The sequence below is a fragment of the Anarhichas minor genome, unplaced genomic scaffold (assembly GCF_050575085.1).
Source record: "Anarhichas minor isolate MPS153535 unplaced genomic scaffold, ASM5057508v1 ptg000026l, whole genome shotgun sequence".
NCBI classification, from domain to species: Eukaryota; Metazoa; Chordata; class Actinopteri; order Perciformes; family Anarhichadidae; genus Anarhichas; species Anarhichas minor.
In genome coordinates, this window is record NW_027466472.1 from 9,176,013 (window position 1) to 9,198,962 (window position 22,950).

At 39.9% G+C, this 22,950-nt stretch overlaps 1 protein-coding gene and 1 long non-coding RNA gene across 2 annotated transcripts in view; both read right to left on the reverse strand.

The window, feature by feature from the left end:
* The window catches only part of limk1a (LIM domain kinase 1a), a 42,503-nt gene extending 38,114 nt beyond the window's left edge, over window positions 1-4,389 (reverse strand). The window contains exons 1-2 of the mRNA XM_076100328.1: window positions 4,159-4,389; window positions 1,756-1,855 (exon numbers count right to left, since the gene is read on the reverse strand). Coding sequence (XP_075956443.1) covers window positions 1,756-1,855; window positions 4,159-4,216 — 158 coding nt within the window. The 5' untranslated portion in view covers window positions 4,217-4,389. The remainder of the gene's footprint in view (window positions 1-1,755; window positions 1,856-4,158) is intronic.
* A 1,242-nt stretch (window positions 4,390-5,631) lies between these two features.
* LOC142959595 (uncharacterized) lies at window positions 5,632-11,319 on the reverse strand. The gene is made up of 6 exons (XR_012956222.1): window positions 11,179-11,319; window positions 10,493-10,537; window positions 9,816-9,872; window positions 8,210-8,245; window positions 7,207-7,293; window positions 5,632-7,090 (listed from the first exon to the last, which is right to left on the reverse strand). It is a non-coding gene; the product is annotated as an uncharacterized LOC142959595 (long non-coding RNA).
* Between the last annotated feature and the right edge of the window lie 11,631 nt (window positions 11,320-22,950).

Consider the following 22,950-nt stretch of genomic DNA (forward strand, 5'->3'; position numbering starts at 1 on the left):
CAACAACAACAACAACAACAACTGTGTCCTATTGATAATACATACAGGAGCCTTGTAAAAACCGGCCCACTTTCAAAGTGAATTACTCCTGACTCATCTTAATGAGATTATCAGCGCTGAATTGATCAGTCATAGAGCTTGGTCATGTTTTTGCTGCAGTGTCATGGTATCACATTGTGTGAGAGAGAATGCATCAAACAACAAAATAAACAGGTCTCAGTTTCTGCTCATATATTTTGTATTTAAGTTTCTGCTCATTTATTTTGTATTTAAGTTTCTGCTGCACGGAGGGCTTCATACGATAAATATTTGCTTTCATTTACTAAAGGGAAATTCCAGTGGTGAAAAATGTTTGTCTGATACTTTATGCTTCCAAATAACCAATATAAGAATCTAAAATGTCATGAAAAGCGGAAGTCTCAAATTTCAGTTTCGAGTGTAGAATCAATGGCCATTAGTGTGTCTCCTCCATCTGTGAATCTCTTTACATTCATGTTCTCAAGTGCATCGTGTTATATGACCTGAGGCGACTGTATTGATCTGAAGATTGAGTGACTCACACTTTTTATAGTCCGGTCGGGACGACACACATGTAGCATACATACTAACAGTCAAAGACACACATAAGCTCAGAGCTCCTCGTGAAACATGCTTACAGAGAGAATGTGAAGCAACTGGAGAATCTAGATTTAATCTGTGTGGTTAAATCTTTGGAAAAATGTATAAATCCCATCATGAGAAGTCCTTAAGAGTCTCAAAATGTGACGACTGGGTCAGCTACTAAGCTTGAAGGGCGGGGTTATAATAGCAATGTATAATAATCAAATAATATCTATATATATAATCTATGGTTTGGGAGGCTGCTAAAGTGTTGTAATTTCTGTCTTCTACAAATCAGATCAGTTCAACAACAGACAAGATTTGTGCTCAATGTTAAAATCAACATACTGGTTGAAATCCAAACAATGTGACGAATAGATTTCTTTCACACAGAAACACATGAAGTCTCACTGCCCACACACACACACACACACACACACACACACACACAACGTGCTGCAGAACAATTCATCAGAAATCCAACTGAGAACAAACTGACATCTCAATATTCACACACTCACTCTTCAAATAAGCTTTTTCAATCTCATCGATCTATAGCTGCTGAGATGTAGAGAGAAAGCTGCCTGAGACTGAAACATAAACCGGCACAAAGTACGGTTGACGTGTGTTGATAAGGAAGACGGAGCAGAGTCTCAGATAACTTTGAAATCAAAGTCAATGCTCGATGATGTCTCTATGTGTATTTGCTTTTTGTAAACATTATTTAAACAGGTTTTCAGGCTGCTCAGGTGTGAGAGACATTGTTTCTGTGGTGAGGTGCGTCACAGGAGTTATAGGAGTAATAACACACGGTGTTAAACAAATCACCTGAACCCGTCTCAATAACAATATTCAAACAATGCTTTTGAACCTGAGTTTAACTCAAAGACGAGAAAACCCAAAAGAGAAAAGTCACACGATCTCCTGACAACCAAAAGCAAAAACTCATGAGAAAGAAGAAAAGACACAATTAAAGGAGATTTTCTCACAAAAAAGGACAAGGAGGAGGCAGAGCAGTATTCATATCACCAGTACAGTAAAAAGGTGGACTGAGAGAAGAGTTCAAACACAAAAGATTGTGTTTGAAAATGCTTGTTTTAATACAAAACTAAAAGCTACTTGATTTGCTGTCGGTGAGTTTGGTGTTGAACAGACCTGAAGCAGACGGTGTGCCAGTCGTTGCTGAGGGCCTGGAGGTACTGCTCATCGTAGATCCTCTGTTTGCATCCCGCACAGACGGGCAAACTTCCTCCGGCTGAAACACGAGACACGGAGGTTACAGGATGTACTGGTGTCCATGGTTTTACGGTTCAATATAAATAAAATCAACAGCAGTTCTTTGATGGGGTGTAAAATAATCGCTGATGTGTGTTTGCATGTGACTGTTATCTCTGTTCTTATCTCGCCTTCAATGCAAATCCTCACTGAGGCTCCAGATATCAAACAAACAACACAGAAAATGCTTCACCATTACAGACAACATTCAATTTTAATTTTTGGTAAAAAAAAAAGTAATAATATTTCAACTATTTGTAGGTACAGCAGAGTCCGGACAGATCCGATGTAGCATCTGTGATAGCATGAAGTTATATTGATTGCAACCGACTGAAACTTCTCCCCTAAAAGCCCCTTTGTCGCATCATAGTGACAGTAAGTGCATATTGTCACCTTCTCAACATAAAAGCAGATATTATTTCAGCTTGTTTTTTAGATTGAAACTTTAAACATTACACTTGATCTGAACAGGTGTGGGAATCATAAGATAGGCGCACAACACAATACAGGAGATACTTCAGTACTGTATGCTAAATATTGCAAACACGATTGTTGGCAATAGATCATGTTTCTGCAGCAGAAAAGTAAAACATCATACACTGTATTTATTACATTTACTGCATCATTATGAGCCTTCGGTTGGATATTTTACAGACACTGGAAAATAAAACATGTGACGAAGTTCTTCTGAAAGTTGAGAGCAATATGTAGCTGCACGCCATCTCTCATATGCAAAACAGCTATAAACGAGAAAAACAGTGCTGAGCACAGATCAGTTCAGAGTTCAATCCGCAACACAGCGTCTGCATATTGTTGGATCAATGTTGTATCGTTGCAGCTTTGATTACTCGTCCATCCTTGCCATCTGTGTTGGCAGAGGTTTTGTGCGGTCGGCTGGTTGATGTAATGACTGATTGAGCCGCCCTGCTGTAGTAGTTTTGTCGATGATATTATCTTGAAGGCAGTCTGCTTTGTGCTGATGGCTTTTCTCTCCTTTCACCTCTTTACTAAAGAAGCTGTTTCGCCTCATCTCTGTATCATGGCATTTCTCTATCTGATAGCTGGACCTGTGCTGTCTGCAAAGGTCTCAGAGAGGACGCAAATACCTCAGTAAAGGCAAACAAAGCACACCTGTATTCTTACACACACACACACACACACGCACACACACACACACACCACACAAACTGCACTTTGTAACCTGTGCAGGTGTCCCAACTCATTACTCACAGAAACCCTTGCAGCAGTTCGTCCTGCACAGTGAGTCATCACATGAAAAGGTATATTGTCAAGATCGAACCTGACTGACAGCTACAGTACAATAGTATCTCTAAATGTACTGTAACTTAACCAAATATTTACCAAGTATTTACAGTGATACAGAAAGTATTATACCAAAGCTTGTTCTAGAGCAATTGTTCCCAACATGTATTAAAACACAACAATATCCACTTGCGTTAGTTCTGACCAGTTCAACCAAAAGCTGTATATTCCCTTTTTTTTTTAAGTCCAGAAGAAGGAAAATAAAGTAATTTACAAATAAATAAAAAGATTAGAGGTAAATTAAAAACAGAACATTGCTTTATGTAGCATGAATATACTTAATCATCTCACAACCCGTGCTCATGGTGGGTGCCAGGTCGGAAACCATTGTGCCAGAATGATTTCTTCAGTTAATGATCCTCTCAACAAATTAGATTGAGGTAAAACTTTGTTATGTCTACTGAGAGACATAATTAAATCAATAGCCGTCACAAAGAAGGAGATAGCTGAGGATCGTTGGGGGGAGATTGTAATCTCTGATGCTAGTAGATGTGCATTTGCCAAAGGAGCTGCAGCTCCTCATCACTCCAACTCTGAAGCACCTTTAAGTGATGTTTGGCAAGACAATAACTTCAAGCTGCACCTTATAAAACGGTGTCATTTTGCATTAATCAGTCCTCGGTTTAGTTGTATTAATGTAACTTGCTGTTTATAAGCAGAATATATGTGTACATCTTAGATGAAATGACTACTGTGCATGGCCTGAGGGTGACCGCTGCATCCAAACATGAGGGGTGCGTCAACTCGAGAGAAAACATGTCTTCATGACATAGAGCCTGACGCTGCACATGCAACCAATGCTGCTGCACAGTTGTCTGAGTGCCATTGACGAAAAGCGACGCACAAAGTAGGAAAAACACAGTGGAAAGCATGATGCTAAGTGCCAGTTTCGGCGGAACATCCGTTCCGCTGTCTCTTCCTCTCCCGCCCCGCCGCCCCACGCAGCCAGCGGCTCCTTACCTTCCTCCTCTCCCATGCGTTCGTCCTTCCAGGTGCAGCAGAGCAGCATCAACCTCATTCACTCTCCGTCACCGAGCTCCGACAGAGAGCCAGCCACCTCAGGCCGACAGATAACCGGCGTCCGACCACCACCACCACCACAGCAGCCCGCTCGGGGGTCGTGTTGCTGTGCTTTCGGTCCCTCCCTGCGGCGGCCCACACAGCTTCCTTCTGGCTGGCTGCACGTTTCTGCGGCGCTTCATTCAAGAGAGCTGCTGACCAATGAAGCAGCTGAGCCGGGGAGAGGTGGACACGAGCCGGCCAACCAGGAACCCCTCCCTGCTATTAATTAATGCGTGGCTTTAGGGGCGGGGAGGAGGGACCCAGTGCAGTGAACACCACTGTGTGGGGCTTAGAAATAACACATAACTGCTTAATAATTTAACCTCTATTTTACTGACATTTTTTCAATTGTAAAGAAGGAAAGCATAGAAAAACATAGCTTTTTGAAACAATATTTTTTAAATTTACTTGAAAGAGAGTAAAAGATAAAAGCAGCTCAAATGTTAAAGAGTCAGAGATAAAAGCAGTTTAAGTGTACTGCAAGTGGTGAAATTGGTTGAGATGTCAGCTGATGAGCTGCAGTGTGCACTGAAAGCGACTGAGACTTGTAAAATGTGAAATTAGTTGAATCTTTCAGAGGGAGGCTGAACATGTAAAAATGTGGGATTGTCTACAAGCACACAATTCAACACATAGGGAGGAATAAGTAAAAAGTTTAAGATGAAGAAATATTTTCTCAGATTTAAACCAAGAACAACACGACAATGTCATCTAATGGCAACAAACATTAACAGGACAGTCCCAAAAAATGTTTTCCCAATTATTGGTACCACCAAGTTACTCTAGTTATATACTGTACTAGCACAGACATGTATTACAGCATTATACTGCGGTTCCGCTGTGACACTATTTCTAAAGTGGGACGTTATTAGACTTCTGGAACAAAAGTGTAAGCTACTTCTACAGGATGCAGATCATGGGTCAGTGGTTCTCCCAGGAGATCTTCAGAGAACAGCGACATGAGTTCATTATTTCCAGCTGGCACAACAATAACAGTCAGTGAAGTTACCACTGAGGCAAAATGTCTGCCCCTAATCTGTTTGTTGTCATTACAATGAAGAGCTCTGCAAACTTTTTCACATATCTGATCTTGAAATACACTAAATCTTATGGTTCCTGATTAATTTTGCCCAGTGGGACAAACAGAAAAGATGTAGCAGAGCTGTTGCAACAAGACTTACACCTGAGATATTATTGCTTTGTGGTATGTGGCTTATAGCAAACTGATCTATGAGCCACTCTGGACACTCTGAGCCAGGTGGTTTTCATCAACTCACAGGACAAACTGCTGCTGCTGCTGCAGTGGAATGCACTCATGAAGAAAAACTAAAACAAAACGGACAACACCAGATCTTTTAACACATTGTATTTTGTTATTTAATGAAGCAAATAAATGCTGGATTCCAGGAACAAGTCACATGTGTGTCGTGGAAATATAAAAAGTGCAAAACCACAGTTCCTCCTTATAAAAACAGCTTTAAATAAAGATGAAGGGTATCCCTTGGCACATAAGACAAGGTCTGACCCAGCGAGGCTCGAAGACATTTCTTACACAGCACCGAGTGAAGGAACCGAAGCCAGCGTTCATCAAATTAGTACAAAATACAGTACACAATTACAGAGAGAGATGGGGTCACTTGGCAACAGCGCTCATGCACCTTTGGTCAGTTTGGCCTTTTTAAAAGCAGCTCAAGTAAATGAAGAACAATGGGTGCTCATGCCTCACATTAACACTTTGTCTCTCCCATTAAACAAAGTCTTATTCTGTATTACAATTCTAAACACTGAATAAATGCAAAAGCAAAGGATGTTCACACATTCCTGATACCAATAAAGCTATGAGTCAAAGAATGGTGCAAACTATCTTGAATAATCATGTAATGACAAGTTACATAAATGTAAATAACTGCTGCAATGAGACTAAACATTTGGCGCTCTATTCAAGAGACATCATGAAACATTCACACATACATAATGTAAATGCCAGAGTAGTATCCGAGTTACGTATTAATCTATACTTGGAAGGCTTTCCCATGTTTTTTAAACATCCTGTAACGTCTTCAGCATGTCGTTCCTCAGAGCAGAAACTGCTCTTCATACATCACAAGTTTGGCAACATTAAAAATGCAGAGAAAACTGAACTGCATAGCAACTAGAATCAGCAAAGTTACTGAGAGCAGATGGGTTGGCCAGAGCCCCAATTCCCGCTGCTTTATACCCAGCAGGCCTAAGAATAGCAGCAGAGAAAACGGGGAGCAAGAGACGACACTGAGATTGGCCAGATTTCCTCAGTTTTCGGACGAGCCTCGACCAACCCAACCCCTCTGACATGTCAGAGAGATGACAAGCTCTGCACAGCGAGGTGCGACAGTGTGGGCTGTGACACTGAGGACAGTTCACCTCAGTGGAAAGAGAAATCATTCATAGGTCACATTGACAGTCGATGGTTCAGTCAGTCTTTCGCACAACAGTACAACCATACACGAAACACACGCACATTCATGCACAACAACAACACACGGTGACACATACACACACTCTTTGTATTCTAAGTGGGCCGGTGCAGTACGGGGAGTTAAAGCTGCAACTAACATACGTCACACGCGTGTACAAAATTCTGGGTCGGTGGGTTTGTATAAAAACAGGCGATGAAGTCAAGTAAGTAAAAAAAAAAACATCTTTACATGTTTTCTAACGGGGTTTGTTTGCATATAAAATGTACATTCTAGATCATGCAGTAGCACCATGGTGTCTTGAGGTCACGCTGGATCTCAAGAGATCCTCTACTTCCTCCTGCCACAGAATTTGCCCCGGCATCCTGCAACTCCACCTGCAGCAAAAAACATCAGGAGTTCAGTCTGTTCTAAGAAGTCACAGGAGATAATGCATGTTCAAACACACATCTGTTCTTTTCAAACTGACTGGCGATAGTAAACAATCCTTTACCTCTGTAGACTCCTCCTCCTCCTCCTGCTCCTCCTCCTCCTGCACCACCAAGGAAGCTCTGCAATGGGCCGTACTTGGCTGCTTTGGCTGCAGAACAACACAAAAAACAAATGAATCAGCTAATTACTTTAATTAAACATTCCCTAATGCTATATAAATGTTTAATGACTTGTCATGTCCACAAGAGGTCTCCTGGCTTTGCTGTTACGGCTGAGTGGAGTTTACGACGGGCGGATGTGTGGCGCTTGACCACTGCACGCACACAGCAACTATACTGTACCACCCGCCTCCCAGAGAAGCTGTTATACACTAGAGACAGAAGGGGCTGTGTATTAAATTACAGATGGATTTATTGATGGAAACCAGAAACCCCTTTAAGGTCCACTTACTAACGTTTCCCAGACCTTTCAACCACATCTCACAACCAGCAATGCTAGTAAATAGTAATCACAGGGCTGACACAGAGACAACCATTCACGCTCACATTCACAACTACTGTGCTGGCAATTTAGAGTAATCGATCAACCTGACACGCATGTCTTTGGGCTGTGGGAGGAAACTGGGTCTCAAACCGTTGAGGGAAATCAATTTCATTCATTCATTCATACATATAGTACATTCACAAAGGTGTCCTCGAAAGCTGTCGATACATCAGATACTGTGAGAGATGAAAGCGGGGACTGTAGTTATCTAAGAAACCAGACGTGTTTCTGTGAAATAATCCCACCGTCCGTAATCTCAGATGTTCAGGAAAATGCAGATTATCATGAGTTCAAAGTACTGGTTGTGCTGTGCCATCTGCACTGACAAGCACACACAGTGACAACCCACCCTTTTCCAATCTCATCCAAATGATCTGACTTGTTGCCAACGAGCAGAGAGAGAAATTGGAAAATAGGTTGAGGTGCAAGGGACACTTTTATGACCGGTACTAGTTATTATCACTTTCTAACGTGGTGTTTTTGGGTGCATGGAGAGATGTGAGGAGGTGGGTGTTTGGTACCTTGTTGAGGAGTCAGTGGGGCTGGTACATATCGACCTAGACAACACCAGAGACAAATGAGAGATGAGATGGTACCATTAGAGTAATGCCAGGATGAAACCTCTTTGGATCTGTCACAGTGCTTGATATACAGTATTTATCCTGGCCAGGGTGTGGTGAGGAAAATCTGTTGACATTAGTAATAGATCACACGAGAGTCACTTAGATCTGCTGAGCTGTCTGATCCAGAGATGCTCTCAGTATATTCAAGTAACCAGACTTGCATACACAGCGATGTTTTCCCGACTGTGTTTTGCATTCAAAAGACAGAGAAAAGTAATCTTAGTTAAAGCTTAGCAGAGGGAAGGTGCTTGTGATTTTGTCCATTTGAATAACGGGTCCTCTGAAACAGGAAAAACATCTTCTGATGTGTTTTGCAAATGGGAGGAAGATTAGATTAAACATCAATATAATTTCTATTTGCCTCCCCTGTCTATAGTAATCCAATTCATCTCTCTTTAATTAGGTGCTCGGAGGAGGAAAAGGCAGGTCATCATTATTCAAACACAATTTAATTAATTATGCAAAGACATCCATGTTTTCAGTTTGGTATATTAGAAATAAATGTTAAAAGTCTGCTTGCATGAGCTAAAGACAATATGAATCATTTCTATAATACTTATGTATGTCATCAGATTTCTATGTGTTTTCATGATCAAATGTAATCATGTAATCTCAAAAATGCAGGATTTTTCAAATTTAATTGGAAATTCATTGAGGTTGCAATCTCTCATGTCAACTAGTAAAATGATAAAAGAATCATGTTTTTGGATGGAAGATCACATGGGAAGGAGAAAAGGGGGACAAGATAAGTTGACAAACATACATAATGAGCCATAAACTAATACAGTCAACATGTGGATTCTGTAACTGGATGAGAAGAATCTAAATAAATTGGGGAAGGTGACATTTTCTGTCATTCTGCAGTAGTTCTCCTCTCCCTTTCTTTCTGCTCTCAGCTCTAAAAGTGAAGCATTACCTGGCTGTTGTCAGTTGGGCATTAATACGCCTCCTGATCCAGAAACAAGGATGACAAGTTAAAGAACTGTCTGTGATCTGAATCCTTGTGGAGGCAGTTTGGCCAACGGATTTGGTTAAATGTTTGACTTCCATTAGCAGCAAAAACAATGATGACCAACTCTGAATGAAAAGGGTTTAAAAACTGTTCAGTAACTATACTGAAGTAAACATGGTAATGTGTAATTTCATGGAGCAGAAAGTATAGAACACTAAACCAAATCAAAATGATGTCATAGTTATTATGTTAAACCGCTTGTGTTTCGTTTTTATCCAATTTTCCTCACAAGAAATGCTCTTCTAAACAAGCACAAAAGAACACACACACACACACACACACACACACACACACACACACACATCATCCTAATACTGTCTTCTTCCTTCACTTCCACCTCCTTGAGATAAATGACCCTATTCTGATTTCTGTTGGGTCCTTTCCACTGATTTATGACACAACCGATGGTCCTCAAAGGTGACTACTAAGAATAAAGAAGTTTACCAGCAACACATTACTAATGTTTGTCTCTTCACTGGGCAGCACTAGTACCTTGGTAGTACTGCTGGGGGTAACCTCCTCCATAACCAGGAGCCACAGGAGCCCAACCTGCAAAATTAAAAAGCAGTTACCATTGAGACTCATTGACAGTAAAATGTTATCAGTGTGTAAACTGACAATACGAGTTTGACCATTCAACATAATAATTAGTGTTGAAATATATAAGCATTAAACATCTTTAGGTTATTTGTGAATCAATAACCTAGTGATACATGCAGTACATACAGTGAATATGACAACTTGACCTATTTATCTGGAAGCCAATAATTATTCTCCATTTGGCAAAGCTCTCTTCTCTACTGGCAAATGAGGGAAGTTATTAAACCATCTGTGGAAGCATTTCACACAGACAAGTATCTCTCTGGCCATTGGGAGGAGGATTAGGGCCGTGAGGTTTAATGCTCGTATAGTATCTGTGGGGCAGTGAGAGGAGGCTGTAGCTTTGTGATTACACTCATCCTCACTGATGGGCAGAGGAGGAGAGGAAGGACCAGAAGCTACACTGCCCAAAGTGTAAAGTGTGTTGTGGACAGCTGAAGCCAAATGTGGGCCATATTAACCCTCTGTTGTGTCTTCTTTTGTTTGTTTGTTTGTTTAAACAAAAAAAAAAGAGATTATACAGGAGGAAAGGAGCAGAAAATATCTAACAAACATGCGGCGCTTCTCACCTGGCTGATAAACACCGCCACCTCCACCGCCACCATTGCCGTAGCCTGTTGAAATGAAAAGCAAAGAAACAAATCGTGATAATGTGTCTATTCTTATGGCTTTGTGTGCAGTGGGTTTAACTCATTATCAGTTTTGTGGTGTCTATAGCTGTTAGCATTTCTCCCCCTGAAGTGACAGTTAGCCAGTGGCTCAGCTGAGGTCACATTAACAACCTCATCCAAACGTCCTCTGGCAGAGTTTTGTTTTTCAGGGCAGGACTCTCCGGGGGTTTGAGTTATCTTCAAACAGTCACACTTTGATGTTGCACACAGTATAACTATAGCAGTAATCAGTCTTCATCAGGAAATGTTGTGTTGTTGACTTGCTCGGTTTACAAATTCCTAACGGTACTGTAATTCTTCAGGGATTACTGCCTTTGGTGGAGCTGGACTCTGTAAAATGTCACTTTACTAATACATGCGTTTCTCCTTTGGCACATACAATACTTAATAGATTATCTTCATACCGCAAATGTTTCTTTAATACAATAAATCTCAATACATCCATTCTAATATCTTCAGCAGAATCTTTGTCACAATAAAAGGAAACGAAACAGCACTTGTGACTAACACTTGATTCTTTACTATACAACCAGAACTAAAACATTCTAGCAATATTAAAGTGGGAAGCAGGCCTGTTACACTACCTGGTTTGGGTGGTTTAGCTCCAGCACCAGCACCAGCACCTCCCAGTCCAACTGCAGAAGGATAAGTCAACCCACCTGTAACAAGAGAAATAAAACGGGTTTAGATGTGGTGTTTAAGACTCTTACATGGTTCACCCATAGCTGTCCTGTAAAGAAAAAGTGGAAAATTAAAACACCAGTTGATTTCCTTTATCAAAGTATCCGGCTGGTTTCTCCTTCCTGAAACTGAGCCCCATACAGAAACTTATCAGCATGCTGGTCAGCTTCCTGCACAGGAAGTGCGATGCGATGGCATCTCCTGACCAACTGACACTTTGAGCACTGGGCAGAACGTTCTAGTTTCTTTTTTTTAAGTCGGGGGAACATTGTGTAACAGTGCTGTCAGCCTCCTCTCATACATACCCTGGCCATAACCATGATGATATGGCCTGTATCCCCCTGAATCATGATGACAAAGAAAAGTAGCATTATTGTCTGGTTGGTCAGCTCATCCTTTACACTTTGTGTCGGGGGCTGCCTCTTCCAAGAAATGGTGATGAATGTTATCATGGAAAAAAAAATATATGACTCAAAAGCATGTGTTTATATGCTTTTTGTTTCCCCATTAACTGACACATATGTCTAGTGTTTATAGGGTGAAGTCAATTTTACGTGTTAAATGAAATGCAGAATGAGTTCTGACCTTGATAACCACCGGCTGCCAGTGGGATTCCTGCTCCTGCTCCTGCTCCACCCGCAGCTACAATAAAGCGCAACACAACAACGTATGAGCCTTCACATGGAAAACAAACATGATGTGGTATCAGCACCACGAGGAGCTGAAGCACAGACAGGATAGAAATCACAGCCACATCTATAAATGTTTGTAGAAAAAGGAAACTTGCCTCCATAGGTTCCACCGTAGGGATATCCACCTCCGGCTTGACCAACACCTGCTCCTGTACCTAGGGAGTAAAAGTGTTAGAAGACTGGAAGTGTGAAGATTTAACTGAATATTCCCCATTACAGTCGTTCATCCTATGCAGCCTTAGATTAGCTTCAATAAAAAGCAGTGCACTAGTTATTGAGTTAATCAGTCCAGTGGATTGTTTCATGATACAGGTTATCACTTGGAAAACTGAGATGAATCAAAAATAAAAGAGGAATGTGATGTAGACTTCAGGTACAATCATCACAAGATTATTAGTTTGTTGTTTTACTTCATAACGTTATGAAGGCCACAATCTTACCCCCTCTGTTACACACTGCCTTGAAAAGAATGCAATATGTAACATTTATTTTACCCCATAATGTATGTTTTTGACCGTTTTATTCAATGTTTCTTGGTTTTCTTTATTGTCTTATATGGATGCTCCCTCTCGGGGACAATAACATTTATCTTGATATTTGACTGATTGAGTCGGACTAAATGAAATGCAGGAAAAACACCTTACATTAGGTCTCGAGTCAAGCTCAGGTAAAATAGTGCAGAATAGCTGAAATACTCTACAACTGTCAACGTGCTGATGCATACAACTGATGACCGGTCAGTCTATTGGAGGTGTAATTGGGTAGAGAAAGGCCTGATGCAGCGTTTCCTAATATGTTAACCAACGTTTTTATCGGTTGAAGTTGAGTCGTTAACTGTCCAGACAGAATGTGCACAGTAAGATAAATACAGTGTGTGAAAGCGTGATCTATAACATTGAATAGGAAGTTTTGATTTAGAAATCAAGATAAAGATAAAAAATACATTTACAAATTATACAAATCTAGACGTATGAAAGTGGGCAGATATGTGCAAACACTGGGTTGAATGTCGAAGTTGTTCTTCTGTCATGAATGGGACCTTCCAGGAAAAGTTGGGTTAACATTATGAATCATTTAACAGATAGTCACACAGCTGTGCGCTTCTTCTGCTGCAGAGTCACATAGAGTAGATTATTTTTACAGTAATACTGAATATTCAGTACCTGAATGACCAATGAATTTAATGTTGATATTGTGGCCATGGAATGAGCTAAATCAACTATATGCATTATCGGACACAATGTTAGAACAAATACATTACTATACAGATCAATTCTGATTGATGATTTGTTAGCCATCATTACCTGGTAAGAATGGTTTAGGTGCTTTGCCACCTGTGCCGACACCAACACCTGAAAACAGCAACGTTTAGTATTATTATAGTCACTGGCTGCAGCGGGGACTATTGACCATAGCTGTTCACTCTGTCTTTGTCTCCACCGTGTGGCCAGATGGATGTATTGTATCACATTACAGTTTTTCTCAATTGTTTACAAACGGTTTTCTGAAAGCCTCATATTTTTTAGAACTCTACACACAAAAGGATAAACTCCACAAATCTCCTGCAAAATATAGCTCTGCATTCAAAACAATACATATCTATGTATATATATTTTATAGCTTTATTGCTAAAGCTCTGATTGTTAATTGAACAATTGTGCAACCCATGTTTGCCCATGTGAGGAGTCTTAAGTTTAGCATGTTGAATGGCAGGGTGTTCCATTTGAACATAGGAGATTTTATTCATGAAGATTGTGCCAAATGTTAGAGAGTTGTGTGTAGTGTTTTGAAAATAAAGTGTGGTGTAGAACTGCAAACGGAATGTAAAGCAGGACATGTGTCCGTATGTTATCAGAATTGGTTTCGGGTGTTTGGTACATGAGTTACAGGTTGTGGTCATTGTGACTCAAGTACCAGTATTAGCATGTAAATAATTAAGAAAAAGTGGAAGTTTCAAAGACAAACATAGCTTGAGGGCTAAAAACAACATGGAGTTCTTAAATGAATAAAAGTATAAATCTTGGTCTACCTCCTGGTTGTTGGACTCCAGTTACAACTAAAGGATAGAAGAGACTATTCATGAGCTATGTACAACATTTTACTAATTAATACAAATGAAGACAAAAAGGACAAAAACATACACAACATAGAAAGAGAGCCCATCTAAAAAGCAGAGCTTTCCATCAAAGGAAAATAAATCTTGTGGCATAAAGTAAAACAAAATACAACTGAATACAAAAGCAAATACTGTAAATATAGTATTAATACTAAAGAATGGTTCAATTTTCCACTATATGTTATTTCTAAGATTCAACTGCAACTAAATTAGTTTGATTACTATGTATGGAACAGATTTTTATTATGACTTTATTCTCATACATATAATAATTGACTTGTAATCATTTGTTTAGATTTATTTATTCCGGCTTTCTTTGAACTATGAAAGTCACATGACCAGGTAAACAATGAGATTAGTTGATATCACAGTGTGAGTCATATTTATTAGATCAGTAAGTCTCAGATACAAACAGATAGTTTACACTTACCAGGCTGACCATGGCCTGACGGACCAACTAAAACACAGGTAAGAGGTACATCAGTTAACATCCTCCATAAAATATGGTAACAGACGAAGAGAGAGCAATCTCGAAAAAATAAAGCTTAAACAGAAAAAACTACATTTACTACAAATACTACAGAATATTGTAAATAGATTAATAGATCAGATTAAATTTACATGCAAAAGAAAAAGAAAACGTCTCTTACCACCAGAGGGAGCTGCAACACCTGCTCCACCTATGATAAATAAATACACAGGGTGTTGGTCATTTATCTATTGACTGAATACAAGATGTGCAAAATAATAATCGTTACGTTTTTTGTTGTAAATTTTAATATGAGAATATATTTTTTTTACATACTTACCAACACTTGTGCCAGCTGTGAAATAACAAAAAGTATCATCAAATTAAGCTTTGTGTAGTAATTATATATTCAGTACAATGATCAAGTTTTTTATGTAAAACTTACCACTAGGCTGAATAATTCCACCAGCTGTCAAAAGAGCCAGGAAGATACATTATTAAAACAGAATTAAATAAAGTAACTGCAAAAAATATGCACTTATTTTAAACCCACCGCCTTTTTTCACACATCCACCACAAGTACAAAAAAAGGCAAATTTTGAATTAAAATGTTTTTGTTTGGTTGATTTAGTTACTATAACAATCATTAAATATACAGTGTTAATGATGGAATTATAAAAGAAAGGAAGGTATGGGAAAAACAAACAGGAACAAGACATACTCCTTTCAAAATAATATAAAACAAACAATTAACATGACAAAGAAATAATGTCAAGACAGCAGAAGTACGTATAGATAGTATTCTATAGCAGGGGATTCACAGTTCATTTACTATTCATACCGATATAAAACTGGAGATCAAATGTCACATTATTATCATGGCAATGGTTTTATGAAATGTAAACTCAGGAAATATATAATTATAAAATCCCCCGCTGTAGAACTTGAAAAGTGGTCAGGAAAAAGTGCAAGCATTCATATTGTCAAAAGAAGTGTAAACATTTCAGAGCAATCAAATGTGGGAAATTGCATGCCAGCATTAAAGTATCCCTTCCTTCTGAATGTCTGCTAAATGAATACATTATATTTGCCAATGTCCAGAAATGACAGCTATCAAGCTGAGTGTCAGTGTTAGTAAAAGGAAAGGAGAGCACAGGACAAGTAGCCTACTGTTGGCGAAGTGATATCATAGTGCCTGTCTTCACAGTCCCAAAATGAAGCAGCATATTATTTAGTAAAATAAGATTTCTACAGTCCAAACATTATTTGAGAAGACAAATCATTAATTGTTCAAATCTGAAAATGTAAGTCCCATACTGTAATTTCTGGCCATTTAAATTATTAGTATATTCTCATATTGTATAATTTAATACAGGTGAACAAAAATATAGCAGATTGGATAACAGATTGTGCTTTTAGGATTTAAATCTGAAATCATTAAGATGTTAAATTTGGATGATGCTTAAAAACAATGACCTGCAAAAGACTTATTTCAATAAACAAAAGACTCTTTCTCTTTTAGGAGGAACAATAACATGAACAAATAGTGAGAGGACTGTCCCACACTACATCAGAGTGGCGAATACATTACAACTCAACTACAACTTAATATATTTCAAATACCACAGGTTTCACTTCATGGTCAAAGGTTTCATGCAAACAGCAAGTCTTACTGGGCCGTGGGACCTCTGGCGTCTTGCCAGTTGCGGCTATAGGCGTGGGCTCTGTCAAAAGACAACAGGTTCCAGTTTCATCCATCGTACTTTTAACAGGCGGAGCGTGAGAGAGACTAGAAAAGGCAGAAGCTGTGAGGTGGACTATGATACAGCCACAGCTGGGAGGCTGTTAGCTAGAGGTGGTCAATAGCTGGTAGCACTAGCAGTAAAAACAACATGTGAGTTTTGTGGGCAGGAAATGGGTGAAAAAAATATGGAGCGGATAAATGATGTTACAGTACTGGTGCAGTAACCCCAAGGTAGAGTGCAATTGCCATATACAAGTGGAAATTGGCACTTTCCCTCCCGTATGCTTGATATAGCTTCAGCTAAAATATACATGTGTAAAAGTGTGAACAGGAAATGTCCCAGGAAATGCAGAGTCTTGGCATTTCACTGTACCTGGGCTAGGAGTTCCAGCAGGCCCTGCGTCCTTCGCTGTAAAAGCAACAACAACAAAAAAAAGGCCATTCGCAATGTAAAACGTATAAAAAATGGTCATCTAAGAAAATATGTAACTGTATTCTCAGCTTTACCTGGCAACAAGACAGCAGAACCATCTGGGCCACCACTGAGAACTGTACCTGGAGTAGCTCCTGGCACTGCAAGTCCTTCTCCAGTGACGCCTCCTGCAAGAGGCACACACGGATGCCACTGTTATCTGCTACTTTAAATCACAAACAGCTTTTGTGAACGTTTGTTTCTAACTAGAATGCCAACAATAATGGCTTTAATCTATCTGACTTTTCTCCCTCTATTGACTCTGTTGGGGTATTTACCTCGTCTTGATGAATGGATAGCAACAATAAGAGGAAGATTCAAATTGGCATTTGCTTCCTCTCCATGTATTGAATGGAATAATTGAATGACGTAACTTAGCATCAGATGACAATTGCTAACATTGCGTTGGCAATAACTCATGATATTTACTCAAGGTAAAGTGGTCCAATGAGGCTTGATAGAGAAAAGTCAGGGGAGGTTCTGACTTAGAGCGATTCCAAAACCGTTATGAAATTGCGACTGAGCTTTGGCTAATGACCGATAGAATGAGATTGCAGACCCAGGCGGTCAAAATAAGTGTCCTTTGCATGGTCGGGGGGACTGGGTTCACTATTAGACGAGGTCTGACATCTGACAAGAGCTGGTGGACATAACTGAGGAAATCAGGTATGGGCTACCTTACTTACGTTGGATGGAAATTGTCAGCAGGGGATTTAGAAAATATTACTTTTTCATTTGTATAAGATGACTGAATGATTACCAGGTTCTCACCATATTTTGGTGGTTTCACACCGCCTGGATATCCTGCATGAAAACATACCCCCATCAATATCTTTATGTTGAAACTTTGTCACTTTGTATGATGACAAATCATAGTACTTCTACTGTCTTTCCATACACACTGCACATATACCTCCAGCCCCAACTCCTCCTGGTGCAACTCCTGTCCCTCCCAGGCCTCCTGTTCCAAACCCTGCTCCAGCTCCTCCTGCAACACCTAATGAAGGAAAATAAAGCAAGTGAAATGAGTTGTACAATACACAACAATTGTGTCTTACCTATTATCATCAGTTTTATACACAATACAGTGAGTATGAATGTGTAGTTTATGTACCAATGAATAAAATCTACGTAGGATATGATAAAGTAAGAGAGACTCAGAATCACATTATGCATTTATGAATGTGTGATATTTGTGTGCTTATTTATTATACCGTATTTAGCAGCTTTTGCGGCAGCAGCATATTGTCCATATTGTCCACCTTGTCCTGGTACAAAACCAGGATGTACTCCTGCTCCTCCAGTTCCTAACCCTGCTCCAGCTCCTCCTGAAATTCCTAATCAAGCGAGATGGAGCAGGTTACATGATTAGTTTAATTATTGAAATCTAAGAACAAGGAGGATAAGATAAAATAAGTAAGACAATAGATTTTTAGTCATTGAAAATCGTTTCCTATCAGAGTTAGTTCATACACTATTGAATGTCTCTGAATGTGCGCCTATATTTATTATACCGTATTTAGCAGCTTTTGCGGCAGCAGAGTATTGTCCACCTTGTCCTGGTACAAATCCAGGACCTACTCCTGCTCCTCCTGTCCCCCCCAGGCCTCCTGTTCCAAATCCTGCTCCAGCTCCTCCTGAAACCCCTAATTCAGTTTGAAAATATTAACCTTCCGACCAGAATTAGTTCATTTCTGACTATGTTTTTTGTGCTCTTTTCACCTACCGTATTTAGCAGCTTTTGCGGCAGCAGAGTATTGTCCGCCTCCTAGTCCTGGTACTCCTCCGGCCCCCCCCAGTCCTCCTGTCCCTAACCCTGCTCCAACTCCTCCCGAAAATCCTATTGAAGGGGAGTTAAGTAGATTCCATCATCAGTTAACAATTAATAAAGTCTTATAATAAATAGGATAAGTTACAGTAAGTATTGTACTGTACCCAGAATACATTTCTAAATAATAAAAATATATATGTGTGTGTTGTATCTATATGACTGTATGCTTATTTCTGCTGTGGATTCCTCCTACTCATAGTACTACACCAGGTACTCTTGCTTGTCCCGTACCCAATTAATTTGATAAACTTGTCCTTAAGCAAAGCAGTAGAAACACTCTCACTGTACAAAACCTTTTTGTCTCCTCCGATTTTTCAATTTGATGACTTACCACCATAGCCGCCACCACCAGGAAGTACCTGCCCTGCTCCCCCTGGAACTCCGCCTCCTCCTAGGCCTGCTCCTGGGACTCCTGTTTGGGATTGAATAAAGAACTAATCTCTCGTACACTGTTATGAATGAAAGATTACAAATGACAGAATTCTTTTGTAAGCTGCTGTCATTACCATTTTAGCAAACCAAATTAAATCTTCAGTATTATCCATTTAAGGCGCAATATTCCAAAACTCGTGATTGTAACATCTGATTCATGTAATAGTGAGTAGATCAGCACTGCATGAGAGAAATAAGTCATGCCACACCATATGACATGGTAATCATTACACAATGTCAAATGGTAAACACCACAGTCTCACCGTATGTAGGAGGTTTAGCACCAGCCGCCAAAGCTGCAAAACAACATGCCCAGAAGAGGTTAAAACGTGATCTTAAAATGTTGCCAGATTAATATTATTACTCATGTAGATCAAAGGTCTGTGGGGCATGCTTACATCCATATCCTGGTAAAAAGGGGAATCTTCCAGGAACTCCTCCTCCACCTGCACCACCACTTGGAACTACCCCTGCACCACCTGGACCTTAATAATGGAAAACAAATAATCATGTAATCATGCACACTTACTTAAAATACTACTTAAAATGCAATGGTTTTGGTCTGCAATATATATTATTTTTACAGAGATTGAATTCCAGTTACCATATTTAGCCGCTTTGGCAGCAGCAGAGTATCCTCCACCTCCCAGTCCTCCTGTTCCTCCTAGTCGCCCTGCTGCTCCCAGTCCTCCTGTTCCTCCTAGTCGCCCTGCGCCGCCTAGTCCCCCTGCGCCTCCTAGTCCCCCTGCTCCTGTGTAAGACATATTTCCATGTAAAACATTGGCATGTCTTAATATAGCAAAATTTGGAGTGAGTTTGCTGGCAATACAATTGATTGTATTCAGAACAATCAAGCGAAATTAAGAATCAAGAGAAGATCACAGCAGCCAAAGTGAGCCTTCCCCTTTTTCTGTGCATACTACACAAGCAGATGTATGCAACATCACTTCTTTCTCTCTGGCTTTGCATCTGAAAGTGTTATTAAGCAGGTTGTATTTAAGTTTTAATGGCAGGTACAGTGCCAGGTTTGAGCATTGCCAGGACCGTGGAGTTGCTGGGCGTTTCAAAGGTAGAAATATCAAAGCTGTAAAAAAAGAAACACACACACGACAGCCAGACCATTGCTTGTGATCTCAGCCCCTCTGTATTCAATCTCAGAGTCTTGGCTTACCACCTGGCCTTGGTATCATCTGAATCACACATCGCTAAATACCAGGAATCTGTTGTATACACCCAAAGGAAACACATGACAGGTTCGGAGATTTGAAAATAGTAATTTATAATTACCATATTTAGCAGCTTTGGCAGCAGCTGAGTATCCACCTGTTCCTCCAAATCCTCCTGTGCCTCCAAGTCCACCTGTTCCTCCAAATCCTCCTGTGCTTCCCAGTCCACCTGTTCCTCCAAATCCTCCTGTGCTTCCCAGTCCACCTGTTCCTCCAAATCCTCCTGTGCTTCCCAGTCCACCTGTTCCTCCAAATCCTCCTGTGCTTCCAAGTCCACCTGTTCCTCCAAATCCTCCTGTGCTTCCAAGTCCACCTGTTCCTCCAAATCCTCCTGTGCTTCCAAGTCCACCTGTTCCTCCAAATCCTCCTGTGCTTCCCAGGCCTCCTGTTCCTCCAACTCCCCCTACTCCTGTGGAAAACAAGTTTATCTAATGAGCCTTTTTATGTAAAGCAAGCTGCATGGTTAAATATAATCAACTGAAATGAGTTTGCTGCGAAAAACTTAAAATAGACCAAATAAAAAGATGCTTTTGTGAGTACAGTGAGAAACCTGATGTGGTTGTGTTACTGTAGGCGGTATACTTTCAGAACAACTACCACCACCACAAAAACTTTAGTTTCAGTTCACATTTCAACATAAACATTTGATGAGTTCACAAAGTCAGCCATCTGTTCTAGGTGAAGGCTGACCATGTCCAGTTACAGTCTTTGAGTGCAACTGAAATCACATTTCATCATCTTTTTTGCAGTCAAAAATAATATTCCATCTACGTAGTAGTACAGGTATAACGTTTGATAAATCAGGTAATGTTACTGAGATCAGGATCTCTTTTACAAGAAAGACTCGAGTAACGCAAAACAAATTAATTATGTTCCTGATCATAATTGGATTTTATCTTTAGTTGAAAAAGTTGCTTTCCATATTTAGCAGCTTTGGCAGCAGCAGAATATCCTCCACCTCCTCCGAGTCCTCCTCTCCCTAACTGTCCTCCTCTCCCTCCTTGTCCTTCAATGCATATGGGAAAGGGAGGCCAAGACAAAACACAATTATAGCTAATACTTACTCCATATAGTGTACACAGAATTTTGTAATTGTGAAGACACAAGTACAACTTTTATGGCTCACATAGCAACATTATGTTAAGTAAAAAAAGGGGGCATATGATCATGCCATTTTATACACCATACCATATTTAGCGGCTTTGGCTGCTGGTGAATATCCACCAAACACTGGTGCACCTCCCGGTACTCCTCCTGGTACCCCCCCAGGTACCCCTCCTGGTACTCCTCCAGGTACTCCTCCAGGTACTCCTCCGGGTACTCCTCCAGGACAGAGAGAGAGAGAGCTTTTTACTAAACCCAATGTAATACTAAGTACCTTTCAGCTACAGGATGAGTAAATAAAAAAAAGATAAAGATGAAAAAAAGATGATTTTAAATAAGCTTCAATGACACAAAAACATGAAAGTTCTCACCATATTTAGCAGCCTTGGACCCAGCTCCATATCCAGCTGTAAAATATGTAAACATAGGGAAGCATATGATAACGTGTTTACAACTAAAGTACATCGAAAAAAACTAAAAAGAAGGCAACGAACTTTTCAATCATGAGGCTGTCAACATGGCTTTAGACTTTTAGTTTAGTTTTTTATGTCTTTTGCTAGACATCATACCTCCTGGCAACTGCCCTGGATACAGACCACCAGTGCCGGCAACACCTCCACCACCTCCAACACCTCCAACAGCACCCAAACCTGCAGCAAAGAGCACAGACTTTATGAAGATACTAATATATTCTGTACTGATTTACGCTGATGGCCCCAGACCCCACTCCAGCACAAACAAAAAATGATATTAAACCACTGCAGAGGTTAGTAAGTCCCAGTAAAAGTTAAGATTCAAGCCATGTAGTTCATTAGTACAGAAGAGTTATTTATTTTTAGTTAGTTTGGTAACAGCTTAATTGTTTGCATTTTTTATTAATTTCTTGTGGATCCTTAAAGTTTATCACGTATTAATTGTGTTATTCATTAATTTGTTAACTGTATCATAGTTGTTCTGCACCATAAAGTCTATAGATGACATTTAAACAGGATCATTCATCAACAGTGTTGCTTAACTTGTGCATCTTGTTTTGCCTCTATCACACAATCCCCAAAAATAACCTATGGACAAAACATGTTGAGGTATTCTAAATAAGAAAATAATGTAATGTTCCATCCTTTTTCAAAAAAGATTGGCTACTATGTCTTTTTATTTTCCACCATCTAACAATTCTATTTCTGGTGCAGAATAAACTATTTAGCCATGAGGGGGCTAACATGGCTTTAGACTTTTAGTTTAGTTTTTTATGTCTTTTGCGAGACATCATACCTCCTGGCAACTGCCCTGGATACAGACCACCAGTGCCGGCAACACCTCCAACACCTCCAACACCTCCAACAGCACCCAAACCTGCAGCAGAGAGCACACACTTTATGAAGATACTAATATATTCTGTACTGATTTACGCAACTTGTCTTGGTGATGAATGTGGTAGTCTACCGTATTTGGCAGCTTTAGCCTGAGCAGGTGAGATGCCCCCGGGTCCCACTCCTGCACAAAGAAAAAATGATATTAAACCATTGCAGAGGTTAGTAAGTAAAAGTTAAGATTTAAGCCATGTAGTTTATTAGTACAGAAGAGTTATTCAT